At 36.1% G+C, this 26,824-nt stretch overlaps 1 protein-coding gene across 1 annotated transcript in view; it reads right to left on the reverse strand.

Annotated features, from left to right (window-relative positions):
- The window catches only part of ABCA13 (ATP binding cassette subfamily A member 13), a 181,601-nt gene that overhangs the window by 68,795 nt on the left and 85,982 nt on the right, over positions 1 to 26,824 (reverse strand). The window contains exons 41-46 of the mRNA XM_034060311.1: positions 25,054 to 25,144; positions 8,023 to 8,254; positions 7,195 to 7,281; positions 6,559 to 6,619; positions 4,852 to 4,970; positions 3,665 to 3,752 (exon numbers count right to left, since the gene is read on the reverse strand). Of these exons, the coding sequence (XP_033916202.1) occupies positions 3,665 to 3,752; positions 4,852 to 4,970; positions 6,559 to 6,619; positions 7,195 to 7,281; positions 8,023 to 8,254; positions 25,054 to 25,144 (678 nt within the window). The remainder of the gene's footprint in view (positions 1 to 3,664; positions 3,753 to 4,851; positions 4,971 to 6,558; positions 6,620 to 7,194; positions 7,282 to 8,022; positions 8,255 to 25,053; positions 25,145 to 26,824) is intronic.

The following is a 26,824-nucleotide window of genomic DNA, read 5'->3' on the forward strand; positions in this document are numbered from 1 at the left end:
CTACCAGGAAATGACCAAATTGAAGTTGGATATTGAATAGTTTATAATCTGACAAAAGAGGCATTTGATGTTGTTCACTTTATCAGAAAATAAATTGAAGGGATTTTTCCTAAAATCTTGTGGCTTATTCTAAATTGATTGTGAAAGTACAACAAAAAAAAATTAAGAAAAAAAGAAAAGTAGTAGTTCCAGCTGAAATATCTTTCATATTTATTGTGTGCCACACAGGTAATTATTTACAGAGAGCAGACAAGATATGAGGAATGGAAGAATATGTAGGTTAAGATGATAAATTCTTATTTTTATTTCACTATTTTATTTTGCAACTATGGTTGATAAAATTTCTTCCCCAGGAAAACACAATTCCTCACCAAATTAAATATAAATTCTGTAAAGACATGTTTTTCAATACTGCATAACATTTATACTTACTGATAATATTCCATAATAATGCTAGACTAATGTTCTGACTAATCTATGGATTATCAATTAAAAAAGGATGAGGAAGGGTGGAGAAATCACTAAGCATTCTTTGTCCAGATTCATGATGGGGAGATAGAGGCAAGAGGTATTAGGCTGGAAAGAAGTAACTTCCTCTGAACACTTAAACTATTGCTTTACAGTAAAGCATCAAATCCCAGCTTTTGAGATTGAAAAAATGCACACTTCAGAATGCCACATAAATGTAATAAAATGCCTTTGCTATTTCAAATTGCCACATGTTCTTCTTATATTTAATAATGTTATAAACAACAGCAACTATGACATCATTATGGAACAGGTTTTGCCCATATTTTCAAAGAAAAACAAAGAATACACAGTCATGAAGAACAAAAAATTTGAGGAATTGTGCTTCTGTCGCATTGCAGTGCTAATCAATGAAAGTCAATAATCAATGGTTTTAATCAGCCTCATTTAGAATCATAGAATAGTTAGGGTTGGAAAAAAACTTTGACCATCTAGTTCCAACCCCCCTCCCATGGGCAGGGACACCTCAAACTAAACCATGTCATGTAAGGCTCTGTCCAAGCTGGCCTTGAACACTGCCAAGGATGGAGCATTCACAGCTTCCTGGAACAACTCATTCCAGCTCCTCACCACCTTTACAGTAGAGAACTTCTTTATATCCAATCTAAATTTCCCCTGTTTAAGTTTTAAACTGTTACCCCTTGTCCTGTCACTACAGTCCCTAATGAAAAGTCCCTCACCAGAATCCTTGTAGGCCCCCTTCAGATACTGGAAGGCTGCTATGAGGTCTCCACGCAGCCTTCTCTTCTCCAGGCTGAACAGCCCCAACTTTCTCAGCCTGTCTTCATATGGGAGGTGCTCCAGTCCCCTGATCATCCTCATGGCCCTCTTCTGGACTTGTTCCAACAGTTCCATGTCCTTTTGATGTTGAGGACACCAGAACTGCACACAATACTCCAAGTGAGGTCTCACAAGAGCAGAGTAGAGGGTCAGGATCACCTCCCTTGACCTACTGGTCACGCTCCTTTTGATGCAGCCCAGAATACGGTTGGCTTTCTGCGCTGTAAGCGCACACTGAAGCTGGCTCATGTTCATTTTCTCATCGACCAACACCTTTAAGGCTTACTCCGCAGGCCTGCTCTGAATCTCTTTGCCCAATCTGTAGCTGTAATTTTGTCATGTGGTAGGTATATTCTCTCTTGTGCAGGCACAGATGCACATATTCTGTGTACAGGCATATAGTCTGTATAGTGTATATATAGCATGGTATGATTAAGTAAAGTAGAATAGGTATTTGAACAGGTATCTTAAATTTGAATGGATCACTTTTTGAGTGGAGAAGAATAATGCACAAAGGTTCAGAAATTTCTGAAAGTGAAATGAATCATACAGGAAGTCTCTTCAAATGCAAATTTTACATTTTCTTTCATACAAGGCTATGTAAATGGTACATTCACTGTCTCATGAACAAGCCTGAAAGGTCAAAGTAAAAGTCTGGTCATTAATTACTGAAAGGTTAATGCAATAATTTGACATTGCGTCAGTTGAAAGCCACTTCCAGGAGGTACTTTAGATAACACAGTGCCCTTTATAAATCTACTCCACTATTTTCTTTGGATCTGAAATATGAAGCTTACTCACTAACAGTATAACTATAATTTACCCCTGTGCTGATGGCAGGTGGAGCTCTATGCCAAAGACATTTAAAATGAAAGGACTCTGACAAAAACTACAGTGCAAGCATGTCAAAACAAGAGTCTAAAATGATTAAAGACATATAGGACAAAAACGGCAGCCAGAAAGAAACATCTTACTGCAATCCTCTAGGACTTCAAGTTCCTAATGAAAGATTGATGGAACTGGAGTTCAAAGCTATAAGAAATCTGGAGGTAGAAGGGTCACAAATGACCAAAATTAAAATATATCTATAAGGTATGGTGTGTATATGAGAGATTTTTTTAAAAAATACATGGAATGTGCATTGGAAACAAACTGTGATTTTGCAAAACTAAACATGAAATTATATTTGATTGGAAAATATCTGTATGTTATTTTAACACATAGCTAATACTTTATCCCAAAATGGATTTGGAGACAGAGCTGATTTACACTGTTCCTTCTCTTCTTCTATAAAAGTAAAAAAATCTAGTTTCTATACCCCTCCAATACAGTTTAAGGCAGAAGCATCTCTCATATTCTAACCTGGAATACAGAAATTCCAGTTTTCTCTTAACAAATCTGTTTTACTTCAAATAAAATGCTAGAGACTATTCAATGATATTCTTAAATAGTCCACCAAGACTGCTGTTCCTCTACTCACTCCTATTCTACATTTGAATGGATCTCAAAAGAGCCCTTCAAAACATCCCCTAGGAAAATAAAATCCCTTGCACTTATAATTGCCTCTTATGCTCTAGGTCACATCCCAAGTTATTGCAGTATGGAGATACTGTGCCTTTCCAGTGCATACCAAAAGGTCTCAAGGAAAAGCTCTTTATTTCAACTGCACTTAAAATAATCCTGTTTCTGACTTCAGAGGTAGCTCCAGACAGAAAACAATGGCTCTCTGTAGCATTACAAGACAGTACGAGTTGCTGTCAAACAGATTCAGATTTCACAACATGACTCATTTCAACATGGCACACTTCTGTTTCTCTAGGATAGAAATGGAAAGGTACTCATATTTGACAAGGGGTAGCGTATTTGTTATGCAGAAGTAACAAGTCCTGGAAGCTAAATCTTTACTTTGGGGCAAGAGAGGAAAGTATTCCTTGCAGGAATGTAACAAGCATCAATAATTACTAATTTTTTAGAAGTCCAATGAACTTTTGTCAATTCTGATATTGATTTTTTTTGTAAGAAAAAAAAAAAATAAAAAAGAAAGGAATAGCTGGGCTGACTACCTATAAAAAAAAGCTTTGTGGGTAAGCTCATTTAGACTCTGAAATAAGTTCCTAGGAGAAAACAAAAGCAGTATCATCTGATTCACTTAAAACTGCTTCTCAGAACAGCAGACAATACTTCAAGAACTGTGAACAGAGAAGTGAACTAGAATAGACAGAGGGGTTTTCTCCTAACTTCTAAGTGAAGGGATTTTATGTAATGATTTATTATTTGCTCAGTGTTGTGAAGCCTGAAGCTTGAATCAGTAAGCAATACATACATACAAATGAACAGACATACATGCAACTCTCACCTTAACCAGATGCTTAGATTTGGTGTTGTTCAATTTTTTATCTTGAAGTTCAAATGCTTTTCTCCTTCCAAAAGACCAACCACCATATCTGGTAATAAAAATTGAAGTAATAACAAGTTATCTGCCTTAAGATTTCCAGTCTTTTCTTACAGTGATAAAGTGGGAATATCTACATTAATGTTTTATTTTTCAACTGAAAGTAAAACCTCACTTGTCACAAATCCTTCCATGTTAAGAAAAAACAGGACCTCAATATACTCTTGAATAAGGTAAATGGTATTGCCCTTTTCTGGCAAAACAATTCCCTCAGATAAGAATTTTCACTTTCTGAAAACTGAAATGGAAGCAGCAGCTCCATTGTGAGCAAGTGAGGTATTACTGACATTCAGAAACATCTTAAACAGCTTAGCATCTTCTCATTTAGCACGTGGCATCCCTGGAGATATTCAGTACTAAGCTGGATGTGGTTCTGACCTGATCTAATTGAAGATTTCCCTGCTCATTGAAGAAGGGTTGCACTAGATGACCTTTGAAGATCCCTTCCAACCCAAACTAGTTTATGATTCTATGATATTCTAGCTCAAATCTTTCATCCTGAGACTTTTGCCACTATTTTTTTTAAACCCTGCACTTTTTCTGGCAAACACTTCCTTCTCCTTGATAAAAACATACTTGGTCTACTATTTTCACTTGTGTCAAAGGCAGCGGTACAGCTGCAAAGGCACATAGAGTAAAACTCAAAATACAGCATATAGATAACCTCTGCAGCTGGTATCACAGGATATGAAGTCTTTCCAGGGGTATACCAGCCTTTTTTACTTTGAAGAAGTGATTACATGGAGCACATCCACTTCTATTTGATTGAGTCCCTAAGGAATGGAAACTATATTGTTCATCTAATTTGTACGTGCATACAATTTTCTTTCTCAAAGACACTGAAATAACTCACTGTGTGGCAAGAAGAGAGTCAGGGCATGCCTAAAGGCAATTATCATGAAACTGCTGGAGTAAGCTCTGAGAAGTGACCATGGATGGGCTTCCGTGTTACCTTAGCCTGACCGTACGTCTTGATAACAACCAACAGATAAAGCCAATTACACTTTATATTCTCAGTGACATAGGTCTATGCTTTGGATCAGGAAGGATTTATCAGGAGGATAAATAGAGATTAGGTATTTTAAGGTTACCTTGCTCTGTTGGAAGGCCTCACTAAATACTCTTCTACAAGAAACCCTGAGAGATTATACAAAGTATGTCCTTTCTTATTCTTCATATATGGAACAGAGGCATTGAAACTTGGACACACCTGAAAAACAGCAAAAGCACTCCTAAATATCAGTGGCACTACGTTTAGCCATCTTTTTTGAATTTTGCTTAGATTTTACAGCATTATTTTTTAACTTGGCTTGCCTTTCTTACCTTTCATAACTTCTCAATAAATTATGCATGGTTTTATATGGCATCTCAAATAATTGCAAATGTCACCTACATATTAGAATCACCTTTGATTTCTCTTGCTATGCTGCCAGCCAGTTTTGTTCTGAAAACATCAACAATTGTATGCAAGTTTATAAACATTTGCAGCAATGAAAAAGGCAAGACTGCTATTCAGTTGTGCCAAAGAATATATACACACACAAAAAAGCACCAGATGTATATGAGATGAAGCTAAAATTCTAATTAAAGCAATATGCTTCTAAAAATTTAATTGATGGACTGCAGTGAAAAAGAAAGATGTTTTTTTAATGATTCATCAGGGTATTCTCACAACCAGAGAAAAGGAAACAGATATTATGATCTGGTATCTCAGAAGCCTTATAGATTATGCATATCAACTAAAAAATTTTAATCCTTATTTGACATCTCAGCCCTCCACAAATTAAAATTAATTCTCAGAGATTCTGAACATCCATACCCCAGATACAGGTTCTGCCTCCACTGTCAAGTGACTTCTTTCCTTTGAGATTTCATGGTTAATGAGCCTCTCTCTGTGTGAATTCCCATTTCCGTTTTGTTTAAGCTTCTCATAGTTTAAGTACACATCTGAGCAGTATTAGAGGCAAATCTGTTCCTTGCCCAAGCAGAGTAAAAAATTCATTTCCTCTTTCCACTTTTCCCAAAAAGGTCTTCCTATATTTCAGATGCAACTCAGACTAAATATTCATATATTTATGAAGGAGAGAACTTATTTGATAGAATGATACCATCCAGGGTTATGTATTTCTCCCTTCAGACAGTTTCACATTCTTGTTTATTACTCAGCCTCAGAGTAAGTCAGCAGGAAAACTCACTAGTCAAGGTTGTCAGAAATCCATTACCTTTTTAAAAATCCCTTTTTTCCTCAAAGGTTGTTTCATTTTCATATAGGCAATCCCACTCAAAATCAAGCTCCATCAATCAAATCTCATTCACATGTAGATTCCCTGGTACCTTCTATCAGGCAGGATCACTTGACCTTCCCTTTTGAAAGCAACTAGTTTTCCAGATATTATGGAAGTACTATGTTTTAAACTTGCTTTCCATGAGGATTTTTTGGTAACCAAAGTTCTATAACGCCTTTGAAGCAATGCTGTATTTGCTGAGATTAGTTCAGCCATCTCTGATTTCTGTTATTTCAAATCAATTTATAGCCATTTCTAGTGCATATATACACACACACATAAGTACATCAAAATTGTGCAAGATTTCCCTGAAGATTTCAGAACATGTAGCTTAAACATTAAACGAAACAGAAGGAAATCTCCAGTCATAACAAAGTCAGTGTTTTGGGGGTTTATTTCTTCATCCTTTTCTTTAGTCCTTCAAAAAGAAAAGTCAAGTTTTTATATGTAATACACACATATCTAATTTTTGCATACATAAGTAAATATGAAATAACATACCTGTTGTTCAGCCATACATCCACATGAATCCTGGGGTGACATAGATTCCATCTGCCAACATGAATTATTTTCTCTAAGGGGAATAAATATAACAATAGGAACAACCATTAAATAAAGGAAATGTATTACTTAACAGAAGAAATCCAAAGCATAAAAGCAGATCTGGCATTTTAACATTTTCTTTCAAAAAAGCATTTCGTCAAAAGAGCAGCTGTGTCTAAAACTATCTCAATTTTTATCATTTGTACCAAAGTGGATTCATTAAAAATATTTATGAAAGTAAAGCAGCAAAGCTGCATGTCTTGTGTTTGCAGCAATAAGTAATTCATGGCCACCACTCTGCATTCCTGAATTTGGAAATCTGGAATGCTTCCTAACAAATATTGTAATTATTGTCTAATATTCATTCATATGGACACAAGACTTAATCAAAATCCTCCTGAAATTAATCAGGAATTGACTTTTAAGGGATCTGGATCACAACTTTAATAATGAAACCTGCTTTGCCTAGATGCCAGCTCCTTCAACAGAACAGATTTGTCATTAACCTCATGCTGCCAAGAAAAGCTCATCCATGTTACACAGAAATATTGAATTTACAATATTTACAATTCACAATTAAAGAATTGTTACAGTTGTTACAGTTACCCTTGTTTTGAATGCATGCATGTGTGGTCCCAATCAAAGAAATATCTCAGTAGATTCTGGGAAAGGTTTCCTAAATCATCTTCAGTACTGTCCAAAGTGAGCCATGATGAGGAAAAGGCAAAGGAGGAAAGAAAAAAACAAAAACCTCCATGTTAGTATGTCTAGTTCTATTAACTTTCAGGCTCAAGATCCTACATGTTTACCAAGAAATTAAAGAACTATAAAATCCACATATAGGAAACATATCAAAACAGCAAACTGAACTCATTTCAATGACTATATGAAATTAGATACAATCATATTTAAACAAGTCTCAACATCTCCACGTGGTCAACTTTCTCTTTATAAACATGCATTCCTAACGGTTAGCATGCTTAAGTGCTTTTATGTTTCATTTATAAATTCAAACAGCATCATGTTATGTTTATGGCGATACCTACTGGATATTTGTCCAGTAGAGAAAGTGATCTGCATGTGAAATGCACTTGAAAATGGCTAAGCAATTAGTTAAAATGAAGCAGGCAAAGGCTTGTTTAAATACACTTGTGCATTTGCATATAAATGGCCATGGCTGGTTTTGAAACAGAATACCCAGTTCAAACTGCTCCAAAGTATTTGCCCGTTCCTTCAGAAAATCCTTTGCATAATGCTCCTCTAATTTTATTTCTCCCTCATTATAAAAATGTACTAAATATCTGAAAAATAAATAGCTATTGTAAAAAGTAACCTATTGTTCTTCCTAGTAAATGAATAATCTTTAAAAGATGAGAACTCAAGGGTGAAGGTCCCGAAACCCTGGATATTCCTGATGATAGATGAGCTCTTTACCTAAAGAAAGATTCTGCATCATCATAAAGTCTTGGTGTTAGCTTGAGAGAAGGGTAATCAATAGCCAGTGGCTTCACATTAAACAAGGCCATTGCCAGTGCAACAAAGAGGACAGGCAGCAGCACATTTGACAGGGTTCCTCTCCAGTCTCTCCTAGTGTGGTGAAACCTCTTAATCAGAAGTGCAACAATCTGTGCAAGAAAAAGATGGGCTCCATGCACACTTGGGGCCCCTGTAAGTGAGAAATGAGACACACAAAAAAACCACAACCACAACAAACAAGACAAAATCGACAAACAAGAAAAATAAAATTAATTTTAATTTGATATATTTCAAATATAGAACATAATAGTCTTTTTGTTTAAAAAAAATGAAAAAAAGAAAGAGAACACAAAAAATCTCCCACAAAACTACATAAACCAACAATGTTCTCCTGGATGGTATAATATAATCCCCTAAATACAGCTAATCAACTCTTTCCATAAAGGAAAACTGATATGCAGTTAGTTACACATCATCTCTATAGCTCCCTGTACTCAGCTAAAAGAGTACAGAATGCTGATTTACCCTTGGTCCTCATACTGGTGCAACCATTCCTTGTGGATTGCCACCTTTTCTCCTAGATAAATGACTATGATAAACATCATAAGTGCTAGCGACATAGATTCTCATAAAAGCATCCCCTTCGTTTACTCTGCACATACGGAACTGATAACATTTTCTAACATGTTAGTCAATGCAATTTTCACATAATCCCAGCTCATGAGATGTCCCTCATATTCCTATAAGAGTGGGTCCACAGTTTATTAACATCTCACTAACCAGACATTTTGCTGATAGACTTTCTCTTAAGTTTATTTTATTGTTCTTTGTTAGACACTTGTGAATCACTTTGCTTTCATTTTAGAACCTAATGACTTCTAGGAATGTGCAGGCTATTACCAGCTTCCTGTAGCCTTGCCAGATTGAACAAACTTCAGACTTTTTATTTCATTATAGCATGGCAGTGTCTGATAGATTTACTACCACAGGTATTTGTACTCTAGCAAGACTAAATACCTTGTTTATCACAGTGCTCAAAGAGATACCATATTTTACGATCCCTTGGGATTCTCTTGCCACCTCCCCTTCTGTATATTGAGACCACTGTAAGCAGGACTTCCATGTTACATTTTAACAACTACTTGCATGTGAGTTTTCAAGTACCTCAAATTGTCTTTCACATAGCACAGGGAGGTTTTTGTCTCCTCTAGAAAACACCACCCAGGACATGAAAAATTACTTGGAATATACATAGACTTAGTAAGATTGAACTGCATCACCTGAGAGTTTGCCATGAATATAGGACAGCTCAGTGAACGGAGGAAGAGCAGGGGATGCTGTTTATTTTGATTTAACAAAGCCTGTGGCATGGTCTCTCAGTTTCCTTAGAGCAAGTGGGGTGAGAAGGATTATATGACCTGCTGGCCAGGCTGCCAGGCCCCACACTGCAGAATGTGACCAGCAGTACTGGGTCCAACTGAGGAGCTGGTTACCAGGTCTGTCCTTTAGGGGAGATGATGAGGAAAACATTGACTAATAGTACTTGTAAACCTGCACCTGAACGGAATCTGTGCTGCTTGGAGGAGTCTGTAGGTCAGGCACTGAGGATAAAGAGAACCTATTGACCTCAGGAGCAGATCTCTGGCAACACCCAGGGACCGCAGTGGCATCAGGGAGCAAAGTCTCTGTTCATGGAAGGAGCAAGAAGCAGCAGGCACCAGCTGGACCATGGGAAATTTTGACTTAATATATTATAGATAAAATATTTCATTGTGAGAGAACCAAAACTCAAGGTGAGACTGGACAAGACAATGAGTAACCTGCTCTTACTTGACCTGCTTTTCCAACCTTAGTATTCACTGAGTCTATCAGATTCCAGTTAACTCTAATCAATTAATCTTGGTTTATTTCTGGTGAAAAATATTTCCAGTATTCTTTTAATTCTGCAACTGAATGAGTCTTTTTCCCCAGAAAATCACCTAGAATAAAAATTCTGTCCTTAAACAGTTCTGATCACAGCCATATCTTGCTAATTTGACAGCTAAAACAAATAGGATTTAGAATTTTGAATCTCTGGAGAGAAAAAAAGTAGCTGGATCAGCATTCAGGCGCCCCAGTCAAGAATGGTTACCTTCTGGGCTCGGAACCTTTTTTCCTCTATATATTGGACTAGGAGAAGATACCAATCTTAGCAAAAAAAAAGATTTTTTTTAAAGCAAACTTCTTATGAATGTAATAAGGTCTTTGAATTATTATGGCAAGACTTCAGATAGTTGACTCAGTACAGAAACTGAGACAGTTGAAAGCAGAGCAATTTTCAAGGGGTGTTTTTAGAATAAAAGAGGTACTTTAGGTGCTTCCAGATGAACATCACTGAAATTGTAAAATATACCATCTTTCACTCATTAAAGCTATGAAATGCCAGAAAAGGAGCATGGAATGAAGTATTTGCTGTAGTCTTGGACCTGTTCATACATTATAAGCAAGAAATGTGAGTGAAAGATGTTTCAAAATATTTGACCCTTTGAATCTCTGAAAGAGGACTATGACACCTACTTTCTGGGGACAGAGGGAAATCAAAGCTGTCATTCATTCTTTTTTCTTGACAAATAGAAATGATAAAGAATTCATTCAGGTTGCAATAAGAAGAGAAAATGTCATCCTGAATAAAAATAATTTTCCATTTTAACCAATAACCTGACTCTTATTCAATATTTCTTGTGCTGGCCAGCCAAGATACATCACAGGAAGATACAATAAACTGTTATATTAAAAGCATGTGTTTGCTGTAGGCATCACTTCTTTTAATTATTTTTTTCTGAAACCCAATATGATTATTATTTAAAATTCTCATTGACAAAGGTGTCAAATGTCTTTCCGAATCATCTTAAACTTCACTCTTTCTGACCTTGAATTCTGTCATTCCATTGTGTTTCAAATAAAAATTAAAAAAAAATTTTGGTTATCCATTTCAAATTTATTCTTCTTGGTGGTACTGGATATGTTCTTAAATCTTGATTTAAGAGGTAGGTTATAGAAGTTTTCAAGCTATCTTCTGTATAAATAATCTCAACCTTTCAGTCTCCTCTCATAAAAAACTTTATAGTCCAAATCAGCCTCACCACTTGCTTCAAGTCCTCTTATATGACCCACACTATTGGATTCAAGATATATTGTGTTCAACACAACTGTCTATCAGATGTGGAAACACTACAGATTTATACAACAGCATTATGCATTCTTGTACTGATCTGCTTGTCTTTTTTATGCATCACGCCATTTTGCCTGACTGCAGCCATGCTATGGAAAACAGCCTGCATTGGGTTTTCCATAATTGACTCAATATGGCTTTCAAGATTCCCAAGGTATTAAATCACCCTCTTCCCCAGAAAAAAAAAAAAAAAACCAACAAAAAAAACCCCACAAACTATTAAATACTATTCCTGTGTACACTTGCCATTTAACCCTTCATGTTTCTGAATCCTACATGCATAGTCTAGTTTAATTTTAACTAGAAACTACAGAATTTAGTTTTCCTTCATAACACTTCTAAGTAATTCATTACACCTACATTTGGTATGTATGTCAGGAGGCATAAAAGATGCACACATTTATGGCAGAAGAGTTCCTTATTACCACTGATAATCATAAAGGCTAGAAGACAAGACCAGATGACCTCTCTGTTATGAAGTCAATTTTTATGCAGAAAGCTTATGGAAATATTCTCATTAATAATTTAGATCACAAAATTAAAAATCTGACCCAACTGTTAGAAGCTGTCTTGCTTGACTTACGATTGCAATTATCCACAAGAAGTGCAATTATGTTCACAATTAAGCTGTACTTCCCAATTCATCCACTCTCCTTTGTATTATGGAAAAGATTTTTGCCACTTTCCAACTTGTGTAGTTAATACCAGGTACAGGGAAAGAGAGCGTTAAGTTCTAAAATCTGGAAACCAATATTCTAAAAATCCTTACCTACTGACTACTATGGAATTAGGAGCAAAACCAAATACTGTAAGAGTTTAACTGGAGATTACATGGTCCTTTTTGCACTTTTTGAAGTCCTAGAAAATTATGTAATTCTAACTTTTTTTTCCATAGCACAACAAAATAAGGAAAAATGGCCTATGCAATGGCTACGTTAACATCCAGGAGTAGACATTTCCAATTCTACTTCTGTAATTTTCACATTTAGACAAATAATTTAGGGGAGGTCCAGAATTTGGGAAGATAATCCTAGAACTGAAATACCCTGGCAAAAGCAGTTCAGCTAGCTCACACGAAAATGTTTGCATTTGGAAGCAATATATATTGACTAGCTTATTAGAAGTTCTGTGTCAAAAAGTAGTTCTAGACAGAGCTGGTGACCTGACATCATTCTGCATTTAATCACATGCCATACTGGATAAGGCCAGTGCTAGCCAAACAATCTATGCACAACATTCCATTAGGAAGTATATAAATTTCCTTCTTTTCATTACATATTTGTTTATTCATTATAAAATTCAGTGAATATAATATTTATTTTGTTTTCAGGAGGATTTTTAGAACTGATTTTCATGTAAGGCCTTTGAATAAAAGTAATTTTGTGTGTATAAAGGGAATACCTCTAGTCTGTGTTTCATACTATGATTGATTCTTGCTTATATGGAATAAGGTCATGAGCTGTCTCCATACAGGTCAGAAAAAAAATCTATATTTTTGGGTTGTTTTGGGGTTTTGGTTGGTTTTTAGGTGGTAGGTTTTTTTCACAAAACGCTATGATGTAACCTGAACAATGGATTGTGCAACATACAACATATGTCAATTTGTTAATAAATAAATGAGCTGCAGCCTTTCTGTTGTTGCTGGGAGAGAAGGAACAGCTTAAATGATTAATTTTCCAGTCATGCTTTCCTATGAAATACAACTGATAAAAACGCTAAGCACCAATCTAAAATACTCCACTCACACACTGATGTACCTTAACCCTACCTTCCACAGGATAGCTGTGGAATGACTAGCTAGCAAACTAAGAAATAATTAAAAGAAGGACCAATTTGTGGGTACTAAATAATCCAACTGAATAGAATACATTGTAATTATCAAAATAACAAACTGAATAGTATAAAAGATCTAGATTCTCAACAGCTCATTAAATGCAGCAAATGACGACCCCAAAAAGATTTGTTCCTACCTCCTAACATCTCCAACTTCTGTACAAGTCACTTAGTGAACCTGAGCAGAGCCCATCTGAATCTACCTGCTCTTAGAACAGTCCAACAGCAGAGTACAATGCTACAAAGATCTACAAAATACTCAGAACAGGACACTTTTAAAGGAAGCAAGAATCCAACTCAAGGTGTCGACTGATTTTTTTCCAGCCATACCATAGCCTCACTTGCATTACAAATATCATCCTTTAATTTCAAAACCTTGCACTTTTTTTCAAAGTTAGAACATACTATTGTCTGTATTAACAAACAGGTGAGCACCATTGAATGCAAGCAAAATATTTCTTAGCAATTATACTAATTAGACAGATAGAAACTAAAAAAATAGATCCCCACTTTTCCTTTATTTCTTCACAAACATCTGTGTCTGTTTATAGTAGACATTGCAACTCTATCATATGAAGTATTCATTTATATCTAATGCCCATACAAGATACAAAGAAGATAAACCAGCCTCCTGAATTCACATATAACTAAAACTGAAATACACATAGCATTTCCTGGCTGTTTTAACCTTCTATTTAATGCAAGAATACCCAGTCTCATACCACTGCAAAAATCCATTAAGCTTTTTTATCGCTCATATCAAAATAACAGAAAGTCCTCTAAAAGTAAAAATACCACACCATGCACCAGCACCTCATGTATGGTAATAGATAAGAATTTCAGAACAGATGTGCATCACAGACACTCTCTATTTTAAAGGAAGATCTGGGAAGTGAAAGAGTCCAAATGGCATTTAGCAAATAAATATGGCAGTTAGAAAGTCAGTGAACTGAGACCTGTGCTTTTAATTTATGGATATGATTTATAATCTTACCTTCCCAAACCTGTTTGTCAGTTTTATCTACTCATTGCATTCAGCCTTGAAACGACTGCGAGCTGTCAAAGGTACTGAGAAACTGTTTTTTCTTTACCCTTACTATTAGCCCACAGGATGTTGAGACAGGACTTGTCTTTAGGTTGTGTTTCCAACATACTGTGCAAGTATAATAAACAATAATAGCCACCACAACAGCTAGGAAAATAACACCCTAGTTGCCACTGAAGTGTTAGCTGATGTCAAAACACCACTTGTTGTTTTTACTAGTATGAAAATGAGCAGACATGCAGCCAAACAGAAACTTGACTGATTATATATATATATTGTTTGCAACACTTTTAGGGAATGGTACAAGCACTTCCTCTGGGTATAAAAACACTGTCATAATTTTCAATGAAGGGAAATAATTTTCTAGTGCAAAATTGTCAGTTTTCTTGTCTCTTCCAGTAAGAAGCACATAAACAGAGCTCAAGCATAAAGAAATAGGAAACAATGGTGCTGCCTTCCTATCCGTTACCCTACAGACACCAAAGAAAACCAAAAAGAGCTGTTACAATGACAGCCAACCTGATTTGATGACCACCCACCCAAATTAGTCCACCTAAACTAGTCTGGTCCTGATGAAAGGGGATAACACATTGTTGAATGCACTGTTCCCATAATTTATAAAAGTAGGGTTTATAAATATAGCATGTCCATCAGGTCAAAGGAGGTGATCCTGCCCCTCTACTCTGCTCTCAGGAGACCTCACCTGGAGTATTGTGTGCAATTGCGGTGCCCTCAACATAAAAAGGACATGGAACTGTTGGAACACGTCCAACATGTAGTGACAGGACAAGGGGAAATGGGTTTAAACTAAACCAGGGGAAGTTTAGATTGCATATAAGGAGAAGTTCCTTACTGTGAGGGTGGTGAAGCACTGGAATGGGTTGCTCAGGGAGGTAGTGAATGCTCCATCCCTGGCAGTGCTCAAGGTTGGCTTGGACAGAGCCTTGCATGACATGGTTTAATGTGAGTTTTCCCTGCCCATGGCAGGGGGGTTGGAACTAGGTGCTGTTAAGGTCCGTTCCAACCCTAACTATTCTATGATGCTATTATTTATTTATACAGCTGTGACTTTCAGTGTCTAATACAATCTCTGTTGCTACATGTTTTCTTCTGCTTTGTCTTGATTTGTACCTCTTCTCTACAGTTTAGTTGGGGGTTCTACCAGCTTAAACCATACTGAAAGAGAAGTTGGAGTTAAGCACCAAGTATTTTTTAGCTTTGTGTGGCAAACTGTACTGTAGCCGGAACACCTTCAACATGTTAAGATAGAAATATTATTTAAAAACAAACAAAAGACAAATATTCAGCTAGGTGAACACAATCTTATCATGCCCTGAAAAGGAAATTTACTCCAGTTTTGGGACACCTAATTCTCTGAATCTGAACTTCCGCATGATTAACTTGCAATATTACCAAATATGTTAATTTTCATGAGATAATTTTCCAAATAGATATGCTTTTGTTGTAGTACTATCTCCCCTGCAGTGATGCACCTGCAATGAACTGCAACATGGAAGAGGGTGCAAGAAGAGGAACATTTGAAAAATAGGCACAGAATGGTGGATACAAAATGGAAACCTATTTGCACTTTCAATCTGTAGTCTCTAAAAGTGCAAAAGCAGAGAAGTACAATATACCACAATTGCCAAAAAATATCTCAGCTAATTTCATACATAGATATATACATATATATGTATATATCTCAGACTTGGCAGAGAGAATACATTTGTTACCTGCATAGGCAAACAGCCATCAGATACATCACCTGCTCTAGGATATACCCTCTTATAACAATAAGCAGCACATATTTTGAGATCAGTTATTTTTTGTCCTTGGGTCAGCAGTAGCAGTCAATTTTTTCTCCTTCTTAGTAGCTGATGAAGTGCTGTGGTTTTGACTTTCAGCCTGGGAACAGTGTTGATAGCACCAATGTTTTTAGTTGCTGCTCAGTAATGTTTACTCTGACCAAGGACTTTCTGAGTCTCATGCTATTCCAGGGAGGAGGGGAAGCAGGGAGGAAGCAGACAGGACACCTGACCCAAGCTAGCCAAAGAGGTATTCCATATCCCAGCACGTCATGCCCGGGGAGATAACTGAGAGTTACCCAGAGGGTTCATTTCGGCGGGTGGTATCGTATTCTCTTCCCTCGTTATTTCCCTTATCATTATAATTATTGGTGGTAGCAGCAGTGATTTCTGTTATACCTTAGTTACTGGACTGTTCTTATCTCAACCCATGGGAGTTACATTCTTCCGATTTTCTTCCTCATCCCTCGGGGGTTGGGAAGGGGGGGGGGAGAGCAGGGGGAAGGAAAGAAAGAGGGGTGGGCTGAGAGAGACTGTGTGGTTGGGTTTAAACCACAACACTTTTCTCTATAGAAGTGGAAATAAATCCTCAGAAAGCTATTAGAATTCAACCCACTGAATTCAGCCTGTAAATTAAGGTTACAACATTTCAAGAGGCCAGGATGGATGAGGCTTTCAGCAACCTGGTCTAGTGGAAGGTGTCCCTGCCCATGGCAGGCTTGGAACTAGATGATTTTTTAAGGTCCTTCCAACCCAAACCATTCCACAATTCTATGATTCTATGACTGAATTCATAGAATCATAGAATCATAGAATAGTTAGGATTGGAAAGGACCTCAAGATCATCCAGTTCCAACCCCCCCTACCATGGGCAGAGACACCTCACACAAAACTATATCACCCAAGGCTTCATCCAACCTGGTCTTGAACACTGACAGGGATGGAGCATTCACTACCTCCCTGGGCAACCCATTCCAGTACCTCACCACTCAAAGTAGAATATAGAGGTATAACCCACCTTGTTGCAGATTTGGCTATGTCTGCTGAAAATTTGGAGAACGAGCAGGAACGAAATAAAATCTGAATGTTGTCTCTACCACAGTACTTGGGTGTGAGACTTAACGCTAAGTGTTTTAGCAGGTTCAAACTAGATAGATTAAATGTAGTAAGGGCTGAAGAAACTATATATTTGAACCAAGCTTTCTCAAGTACTTTCCATGGGTAACATGCTTTCCAGAAAGGGGACTTTTCAGTTTTTTACTGCAGATTACCTTTGTTATGCAGCTGCTCAGTTCACAGCGAGTAGCCTTTGGAGGCACTGTACAGAGCAATCTGTAACAAGCCTCCCGGAAACCTCCTCTGGAAAAGAGGAAACTGAAAACCTGGAAGCCTCCTCCTATGAGTTTCAGAGGAAACTCAGACAACAAATGGAGCAAACCTCTTCAGCAAGGTCAAGAATTCACCCTGACAGACAAAGACATTCTTAGCCAATTTAACTTTTACAATTTGTGCAAGTATTAATAGGAACAAAGTACTTGAGCTAAAATATTGCAACTTCCATAATCAAGAATATATTTAGACACTGTCTCTACTGGAGTTACTCTGTTAAAAATAAAATCATCTCAGTTTGTTCACAGAAACAGCTCAAAACTGAAAGATGACCAAGTTCTGCACAAGGCATGTTTTATTCAGCCACAGCTGTAGCAAACAATTGAAAAATGTATTTGATGAATAATCTATTTCCTCAGGCATTCTGATATGTCATAAATAGTGATATTAAGCAGCTACAAGGACCTTAACAGAACCAACTGTTCCATTTTTCCTAATGCATCTAATGGATATGGTAACCTAGATAAACTGCAAATTATATCAAGAAACAGCTAGAGAAAAAACGCCATAGGTAAAAATTTATACCTGTAAAAAAGTCCAACACCAGGTATACCTATCATAAGGTCTCACGTAACATTTCAAATGAGGAATTAACTGGCAACAATGTAACACATAAATCTTATCAAGGTATCATCTTGTGACCTATATAAGCTTATTGCAAAACAGCAAAAAGGATTTCAGTTCTGTCTTAAGTTCTGTCTGCTCAACATTCTGCCTTTCTTACTGAATCTGCTTTGGTTGTTGTCCCTGTAACTCCTAAAATAGGTTTTTCTTAGCTTTGAGAAATTAAATGTAACTAGTATTGGGAAAACAAATGTGTGACCATTGATAAGGTGTTTGTGGGCTTTTGTAACACAAATACATATTCTAGTGACAGAGCAGGAACACACTTTCACCAAATGAGATAGTTTTGAGAAGGTACTGGACACATGAAAATCTAGTTTCATGCGGAAGTATCAATCTCAAATACTGCCTTGCTAGGACAACTGTGTACCACACTGTCTACTTACAAATGGCCTTTTCTTACTAGATGATACAAGATGTTAAGAAGACTCCATTAAGCCCTTTCCCTAATCAATGTTCCATTTCAGAATGAAAAGTAAGGATACTTAGCCTTGATAAACATTTCTTAAAAAATTTGACCATTTGCATTACTTACGTAATAGAAGTTAAAGTATCTGTATTTGCTGATGGAAAAATAAAAAAAGCTATATTTTAAAATATTTGTGTGCATGTGTGCACATACACTATATTCTTCTATAAAAAATATATAAATATATACATGGCCAGGAAAACTTGTAAAAAATATTTACAAAATACATCCTCTACCTGTAACCTGAAACAAGGCAAGGAATGAGCAGAGTTTACTTTGTATATAAAACCTAATGACTAGTGATTTGTTAGTATCAAATACAATATTCTGTTCAGAAGACATTATAGATTTATAAAAAACTTATGCATAAAGTCATCAAAAGTTACATGCATATCAGTTCCAGTGACCCTTCAAATAAAAGTCTCTCTGATGATTCTGTTTCTTCTAGGCAGGATATAAAAGGCATCACTTCTTCCATCATAAGATGGAGTGATGCAACAATTTTCTTCATTCATTTTCAATTAGGTAGAAACTGGAAATACTCAATAAACCTCAGATCACAATTTGAAATCTGGACCTATATAGCATAACATATTTCTTCAAGTATACCTTGCAGTCTAAATGAAGTTCTTTCTTACACTTTAAGAACAAAAATTTACTAAATTACACAACCAAGAAAAGCAGCTAAGTCATATGGGTGACCTACTATGGAACCAACTCAATTCCATCTGCATGTTCATGGGCAATTCATACAATTTTCAAAATAGAGATTTCAGAAGGGATTATTGTTTTGTTCTGTGATGCTTTGGCACTTGCAGAAAACTATAGTCTTCAGCTGAGCCCCCTTTTTGGCAGGTACTTTACTGACCAGCTGCTTTAATGACCTTTTTCTTTAGAGCAGAAGGGAACAAAGTGCCTGTAATAGGAAGGCAAGAGGGTTCACTTCTTTAATTTTCTAGCAGTTGAAATGAATAGGAGGACAAAAATGTGGAGAACAGGAAGTGGATCAGCTTCTTGGCATTGTAAGAGTACTTCTCTTTATTAGAAAACAGCACTGATTTTTAATAGCCCTCTGATGTTTAAGCTTTTCTAGCGAAGAGCCCATGAAATCTATACTGTGGATGAAAAGTGGAAAAGGACCAGGCATTAATCACAAGGAAATTAACTGGTAGGGAAAATGTTCAGATGAGAGAAGAAAGTAGTGGATGAAAAAAAGTGAAACACACTTGAGTTAAGTGGAAGAACATGACTGCTTACTTTCAGGAAGACAGGAGTTACAGTTATGCGCTTACTAGGAAACTAAATTAAAGGTAAATGTATTTAAGGTAAACCTTAAAAAAGGTGATATTATTTTTGAGATCAAATGCCTTTTTCTGATTACTTATAGGTAATATAAAGGTGCTTCATCCTCATTCTATGCTTTAGAGAATCCTGAAAGAGGAAAAGGAAAAGGAAAAAAGAAGCAAGGTTGAGGAGTATTAAAACAACAAAGAAAAAGCTGAAGGAAAACATAATGTATCCAAGATAATGGAAGATTGAGATGCTGTATTTTCTCCTTATCAGCAGCTAGCAAAAATTTGAAAATTTTAGTATCAGTCTTCATGTCATCAGCCACTTCTAAACTGGCTAGTAAGTAGCGACTGTTACTTACTGTCCAGTTTTCTACTCAAAAGTCAAGTTACATTTTGCAAGGTGAAACACTGAAATAATTCTTATAACCTTTTAAGAGAATGTTACAGGGAAATAAAAGAAGAGTGTTTCACTTAAAAACTGATGTTATAACTTCAAATATATTATAAAAAAACTGTCAACCTTCATTTTGTAATTATAACAAACTCAATCTGTCATAATGTATTAAAAGCTCCTCTCTAAGAACAGAAGAAACCACTTGATCACGGATCAATAGACAGCAAATTCCACTCACATGCAGAAATCAGTAACAGCTTTTACTGTCGCATATTTTCTGCAAAGGCCCCAGGCATATATCTCTTGATGAGAGGGAACATACTAACTGCAAGGTAGACAAACTGCAACTGTTAACTAACCTACAGGAGAAATGCCTGCCTTTAACTTCCAGATATTTGGTTCTCTTAATCCTTCCTGTGTTCCATTTATCACTTTTGTCCCTGTAAAATTTAGAACTATAACTTAATAGACAGTATTCTCCATGGATTTAAAAAAAAGAATTGTACCTTTTTAAGCAAACCACTTCTTCATCTTTTATTCCATAAACTACATTAACTGACCCCTGACAGTGCCTTTATAAGGAGTTATAAGGACTTCATTTCCAGCCTCCAGTGTTAACTCTTCTCTGTTCAATTTCCAAGTTCTCAACTTTCCTTAAAGACATTCACACTTAAAAACATGCACACAAAAGTTGTACATGCTTATTGTAGCATCAGTCTCATCAATTTTGTTCTGATAGTCAAAATGACCTCTTCTCATCCTTTTGTACATTAAATTGAAACATAAATCATCTCAGCTATACTGTCTTAAAGTGCTTTTTTTCTAGGAATAGTAGGTAACTTTCAAAGTCAATGTTTTCTAGGATATTACTCCTCATTACATAGATTGCCCAGCATTTAGCTTAATTAAACCACACTTTATTTCGAATAGATTTAGCTTTTCAAGTGATCTAAGTCACTCTTCGGAATGACTCATTACCATTCTAGCAATACCTTGCAGCAGCCCTCCTTTTTTTTTCCATAAGCAAGATTATATATACTTCAGTGTCACTGATGATAATAATCCAAAGGCAGAGTTGAAACCCAGTTAAAATTCACTGAAAGCTCTTCAGTGTGATGTTTTACTATTGATGACTGCTTTTTTCAGCTACAGTTGCTGAATTAAATTAGCTTTCAGATGCGCTTTATTAAGTGCTCTATGTTGTTGATCTCTTCAATCCTAATAGAAGTAATGCAATATTTTTCCTCAAATCCTTTAAAATAGCTGACAACAGCTACAGCTGCTTCAGCGAAAGGTGTAAGCAACCATAAAAATTAGTTATGCACCAATCTGCTTCCACTCCAACATTCTCAGTGGCTAACTTATTGAAGAAGTTGATGGACACTTAGCAATGTAATTTTTGACTGTGTGAAAAATATAATTTTATCCATTTTGAATTTTCTACAGCTTAGTTTTCAATATATATCAGGTTCCAACTGCACTTTTTTGCCAGAAGAGATTATAATCAAAGTTGGTAACTTCCAAACATCTCTGAGATGTAGAATGCTACAAAATTTTGTCTCTTTAGCATGATATCTGAATATTCTAATTTTGCAGCATTGGTCCTTTAATGATCCAGTGAGACTATTCTTCTAGCCTATTGCCTGCTTTTGCATATGCTCAGAATACTTTGTTATTTACCCATGGTTAACTAGTCACACCTTAGACTTTTCTCTTAGCTCTCCTGATTATTTGTGTACACAGACTGCTTGCTGTAATTTATGATACTTTTATTGGACTCCATAGGGTTGGCTTCTTCATTTTCTCAAGGCTATTTGGCTCCAATGATCTTGTCATGCAGCTATTGAAGTTTCAGTCCAATCTTTTTCCTGCATGCTCTGTATATATCTACAAAATAATAACCATCAATTTTGTGCCCCAGCAGTGTAGAAATCAATTATGCATGCATTTATTTTAATATATACATGTATTATGCCTGCACTCATAGGCGTTTCCTGACTTAAAATTGTTAACTATTAACACCAAAAGGTGAGTTTTATTCTGTTTTTTTTAATTGGAATAAAGCTAAATATTATGAGTTAACCTTCCACAGAGGAAACTTAAACCTCTAGAAATTACGAAGTGTGCTTTGCATATTAAAATGATCAGTGTTGAAATTGTTATATAATTTAATGAATAGACTACTATTTACCTCTAATATTTGCATTCAGAATGTGTCAAATAATTCTGAATTTATTTTACATGACTGTGGTATGTTGCCCCTGGCCAGCAGCTAAGCACCACAAGGCTGTGAGCTCACTCTTTCTCTGCCAGCAGGATGGGGGAGAGACTAGGAATAAAGCAAGCAAGAAAACTTGCAAAGAAGAAATGAATGGAAATAAAATCAAACAAATGAAAGAAAACAAAAACAACCAAACAAGAACAAAACCACAAGGAATGTAAAGGTAATCACATGAGTCTGGTAGCAATGGCTCAGCTGTCCAGGTCATGTCTCCTCCCAGCTTCTTGCTCAAACTCAGCCTTACTCACCACAGGGAGGAGAGTCAGAATGGGAAAAAGAGCCTTGACACTGCAAGCACTGCTGAGCAATAACCAAAACACTGGTCTATTACTAAGACTGTTTTAGTCAGAAATTTGAAGCACAGCACCATAAGAGCTGTTATGCAGAAATTAACACCATTCCAGCCAGACCCAGTACAATCAGATACTGTAAAACTTAAGCAGAAATTATCAAAACTCCAACTTCAGTGAAATTCTGTCATAATTTGCTGAAGTGATGGCTTTTGCCTGGTTTTGTCACTGGTCATCAGCCTAAATAATTTACTGCTTTTTGTAGATTCATTTAAGATGGCACATGTACACTTCTATTCTCTGGGAAACAAGAGACAACATTTTGGTTTCTACACAATCCTGATGCCTCGAGGGCTGGGTACCAGTAAAGGATAGACAATATCTCTGCTTGTGCTCAGCTCCATGCTTTGTCAAAGCAGCTCTCTATTCCAAATTCCTTTACAAATCAAATAGCAGCATCCTGTGATCTTCTCAATAACCCAGCTGTTTGCTAAAGGGGATTTTGAAAATTCATTTGACTACTTTGACAACAGAAAGTTTGACTGCCTTTGAATCTGCTTTCAAAGACAAAGTTATACAGGTCAAGCTATTGCCCATGGAGTATTCTGTTTAGCTTTGACAATGATGGATACCTTTCATGACCATTTCCCAGATCCCTTATGCCTACACTTCACAACTGTCCTTAATGATGAATGACAGTCATCGGCATGAATGACAATTTTCCACTACACTCAATACACTCATCCCCAAAGAAATGGCATTATCATTACATTTCCTTGCTATAATTTATCAGACTGAAATACTACAGAGTCTCTGATTACTAGATTCTTTATTAATGTAATAACTTGAACAAATAATGTATGTTTTGCAGATGGTGAAAAATAAGAAGTTGTTAGGTATACCATATTCTGTTTTCACTACTTTAGGAACTGTAAATCTTACTCTTTAAGGAAAATGCAATGTGAAGAAGACAGACTGTTTTGATTTGAAATTGGTTTTGATATCCTAGCTGAGCCTTGATGAAATACATAACTGATGGTTATAAAATTAAGGGATATTCAAAACTATATTTTTAATGGAAGTCATCTACTCACCACTCAGTGGGGTTTTTTTTTTTGCTATATAGTTACATCTTCATTGATTCAACAGGGACTGAAGTAGTGTAGCAAAAAGACCCTCTGGAAAAATCATCAAGTCTTTGTACTAAGAAAAGTTCTCAGATCACGGTTCTTGGCATTGATTACTCATTACCGACAGATTCAACTGAATTTATCTTAACAACTAACACAAGCTTTGTTCAAAATTATTATTTCCATTACTGTAACAATGAAGGTCCTCAGTCACAGACCAGAACCTCTCTATACCTGTGTTCTATAGAAACAAATTAAAAAAGACTGTGTATGAAGTTGTGGGCATCCCCGGAAGTGTTCAAGGCCAGGTTGGACAGGGCTTGAAGAAACCTGGTCTAGTGGAAGGTGTCCCTGCCCATGGCAGGGAACTGGAGCTGGATGATCTTCAAGGTCCCTCCAAACCCAAAACATTATATGATTCTATGATATAGAATAAAATGTTTGACATCTAACAGAAGAGTATAACCTAGATGTAATTCATCAAATAAAAAGGAACATGGTAAGTATATAAGCATGAGAATCGCAGAACCAATAAGAAAATATTGATCAGCTTGGTGGGCACTGTTTTTAGAGAACTTCAGTCTTGCATTTGGCAAGATATCACATTAGTGATTTATATAAGAAGCTTCCTAAGGTTTCAGAAATGTGAAAGCTTGCAGGGCAGGAAAACAGAAAGCGTGAAGGAACTTGTTTTAAAACAAACAAGCATGGAAGGGAACCTGAAATAACATGCCACTTGAGAGGACAAATGATCTTTACTCTGGGGGGCAACAGCTTTTATTTATTTTTTTTATTTGCACATAGATGGAGATGAATACACTTTTCTAATAGCTTCCAGATTTTACATCAGTGGTATACCTCAGCAATATTTATCCATTGTCAATATGAGTCAAAGAGGGTAATTTTTTACAGGGTCTAGTAGGAAGCAGTACATTAATGCTGATACCTTGAGAGAATGCTTGTGTTCACATTTATACATGGCAGAAGGGTGGGAAGACAACTCTAACGTGATACAGAGGTGAACTGCAGTGCACATAAAAACTTACTCTCCACGGCAGATCACTTTACACAGACAAAAAAAGAAAAAAAGTATTACTTTGATGCCAGGCAGTATTCTCAATCTGCTTGTGCATTCCTCAACTTTGGGATCTTTGTGCATTTTTACCTTTGTATTTGTGATCTTTATAAATCTGTCTGCTTCAGAAGGTACCTAATTTTATACTTACAAGATGATTCAGCACCACTTGTTTGGTCCAGGTGTGCTGTCCGTGGAACGCAGGGCATCTTCTCTGAGTCCTGTAGTAGCTTCAGAAAAACCTTTAATGAAATAGGAAAAAAATAAATTAGAATCCATTTTCTAAGAAACTACTTTACATATCCCAAACATCCACGTTGTCAGATGTTAGTAGTGGCTGCTGTAACCATATATATGACTATAAAATTAATCAAGCTCTCCAGAGGAGGAATCCTAGGGATAAGGGAAAAGGAAGAAATGGCAATAGATGCAAAAGCACCTACGCAATGTATTGTTGGCCCATGCACACTACTGTCTGCAAAGATTTTTCAATAGACTGGCTGCCCTTGGTTGATATTTTATGCTCCTAAACCATTATATATTTCGGAACTCAGTTACTAGTTTTTACTAAATGCATATTGACAGCTTCAAGTTTTTTCTGATACGTTAGATGGAAATCTGTAGGCACAACTGGAATTGCTATCAAAAAGTTCTACATGTACCAGTACTAAATCAAACATACAGAATTATACAGAACCAAAAATCCACAGGGCTCTAGGAAGGGTCCATACTTTTATGCAAGCATATGTGCAATAACATTATTGTTATTGAAATATATTTAAAGAACAATGCAATCATCAGGCATAGTCAACATTAACAAAGACCTGTCTAATTAATACTGTGGAGAAGACTGGGCAACAATGCGTGTTCTGTAGCAAAACCATCAGCATTCATATCCTGAATTGGAAGAATATAATAGGAACCTGTTACCTAAAATTACTATGGGAAAAACTGAAGTAATTTCTTATAAAAGTATCAATCTAAAAAACTGCACTAAATTGTAAGGGTTGAATCTTCCTAGGCAGGCGGACACACATCAGAAGGGTTTTAAAGTTAACATTAAAAAATCCCAGAAGAATTCATCAACTTTATGGTCATGAGATCTGTTTAAAGGTGTATACACTTTGTCAAATAGATTTGTGTTTGACCTGTTGCTTTTTGCTTAATCCTGTTTCACAGTTCTGTCCACATAACATCCTTTGAATTTCATAAAGCTGTATTTGATTCATCAGTCCCTCAGCCTTGCAGAAGCTTGGAACAGCTTTCATAGGGAGTCAGTTACTAACGCTTACCCCACTTTCTGTAAGCTCAGATGAAAAATAAAATTAACATATTTTTACCTTAACCTTAACTGCAATTTAAACAGTGATCTAGATATTTCAGATAAAAAGAAAAGAAAAATTAACATAATTACCATGAGCATCTCTAATCAAACAGCAAAAGTACAAATAAATTTTTGTTTTCTTTTGATGAAAGCCTTCTCCTTCTTTTTCATATCTGTGTTGAGCTGCAAGACTTAGATTATAACCACAGTGCAAATTTCAGAAATCATTAAGAAACTATTTATTTCTTCCCACAAAAGAACCTGAGAACCTGATAGCAGTTATAACAAAAAAAAAAATCCTTGTTTCCAAGGAGCTTATACAATAGAAAATAAAAACAGTCAATGTGAAGTACTTTATAGTTACAGAAAGATATTTCTTGACTTGCTAAGGTCTGACTGTTACAATAACCATATTTTCTGTAGTCAATGTAATTGCTATTTAACAGTGATTATTGATTGCACTTGTTACCTGCCAACTTTCAGAGAGCACTTTTGGTCATTAACAACTGCAAGGGCAGAAGAAATTAATACCTCCCGACATTTTATTATCGGACTCTGGAGGGAAATCCTAACTGCCCAAAGCCACATTCTAATTTGT

This window comes from Melopsittacus undulatus, chromosome 1 (assembly GCF_012275295.1).
Source record: "Melopsittacus undulatus isolate bMelUnd1 chromosome 1, bMelUnd1.mat.Z, whole genome shotgun sequence".
Taxonomy (NCBI): domain Eukaryota; kingdom Metazoa; phylum Chordata; class Aves; order Psittaciformes; family Psittaculidae; genus Melopsittacus; species Melopsittacus undulatus.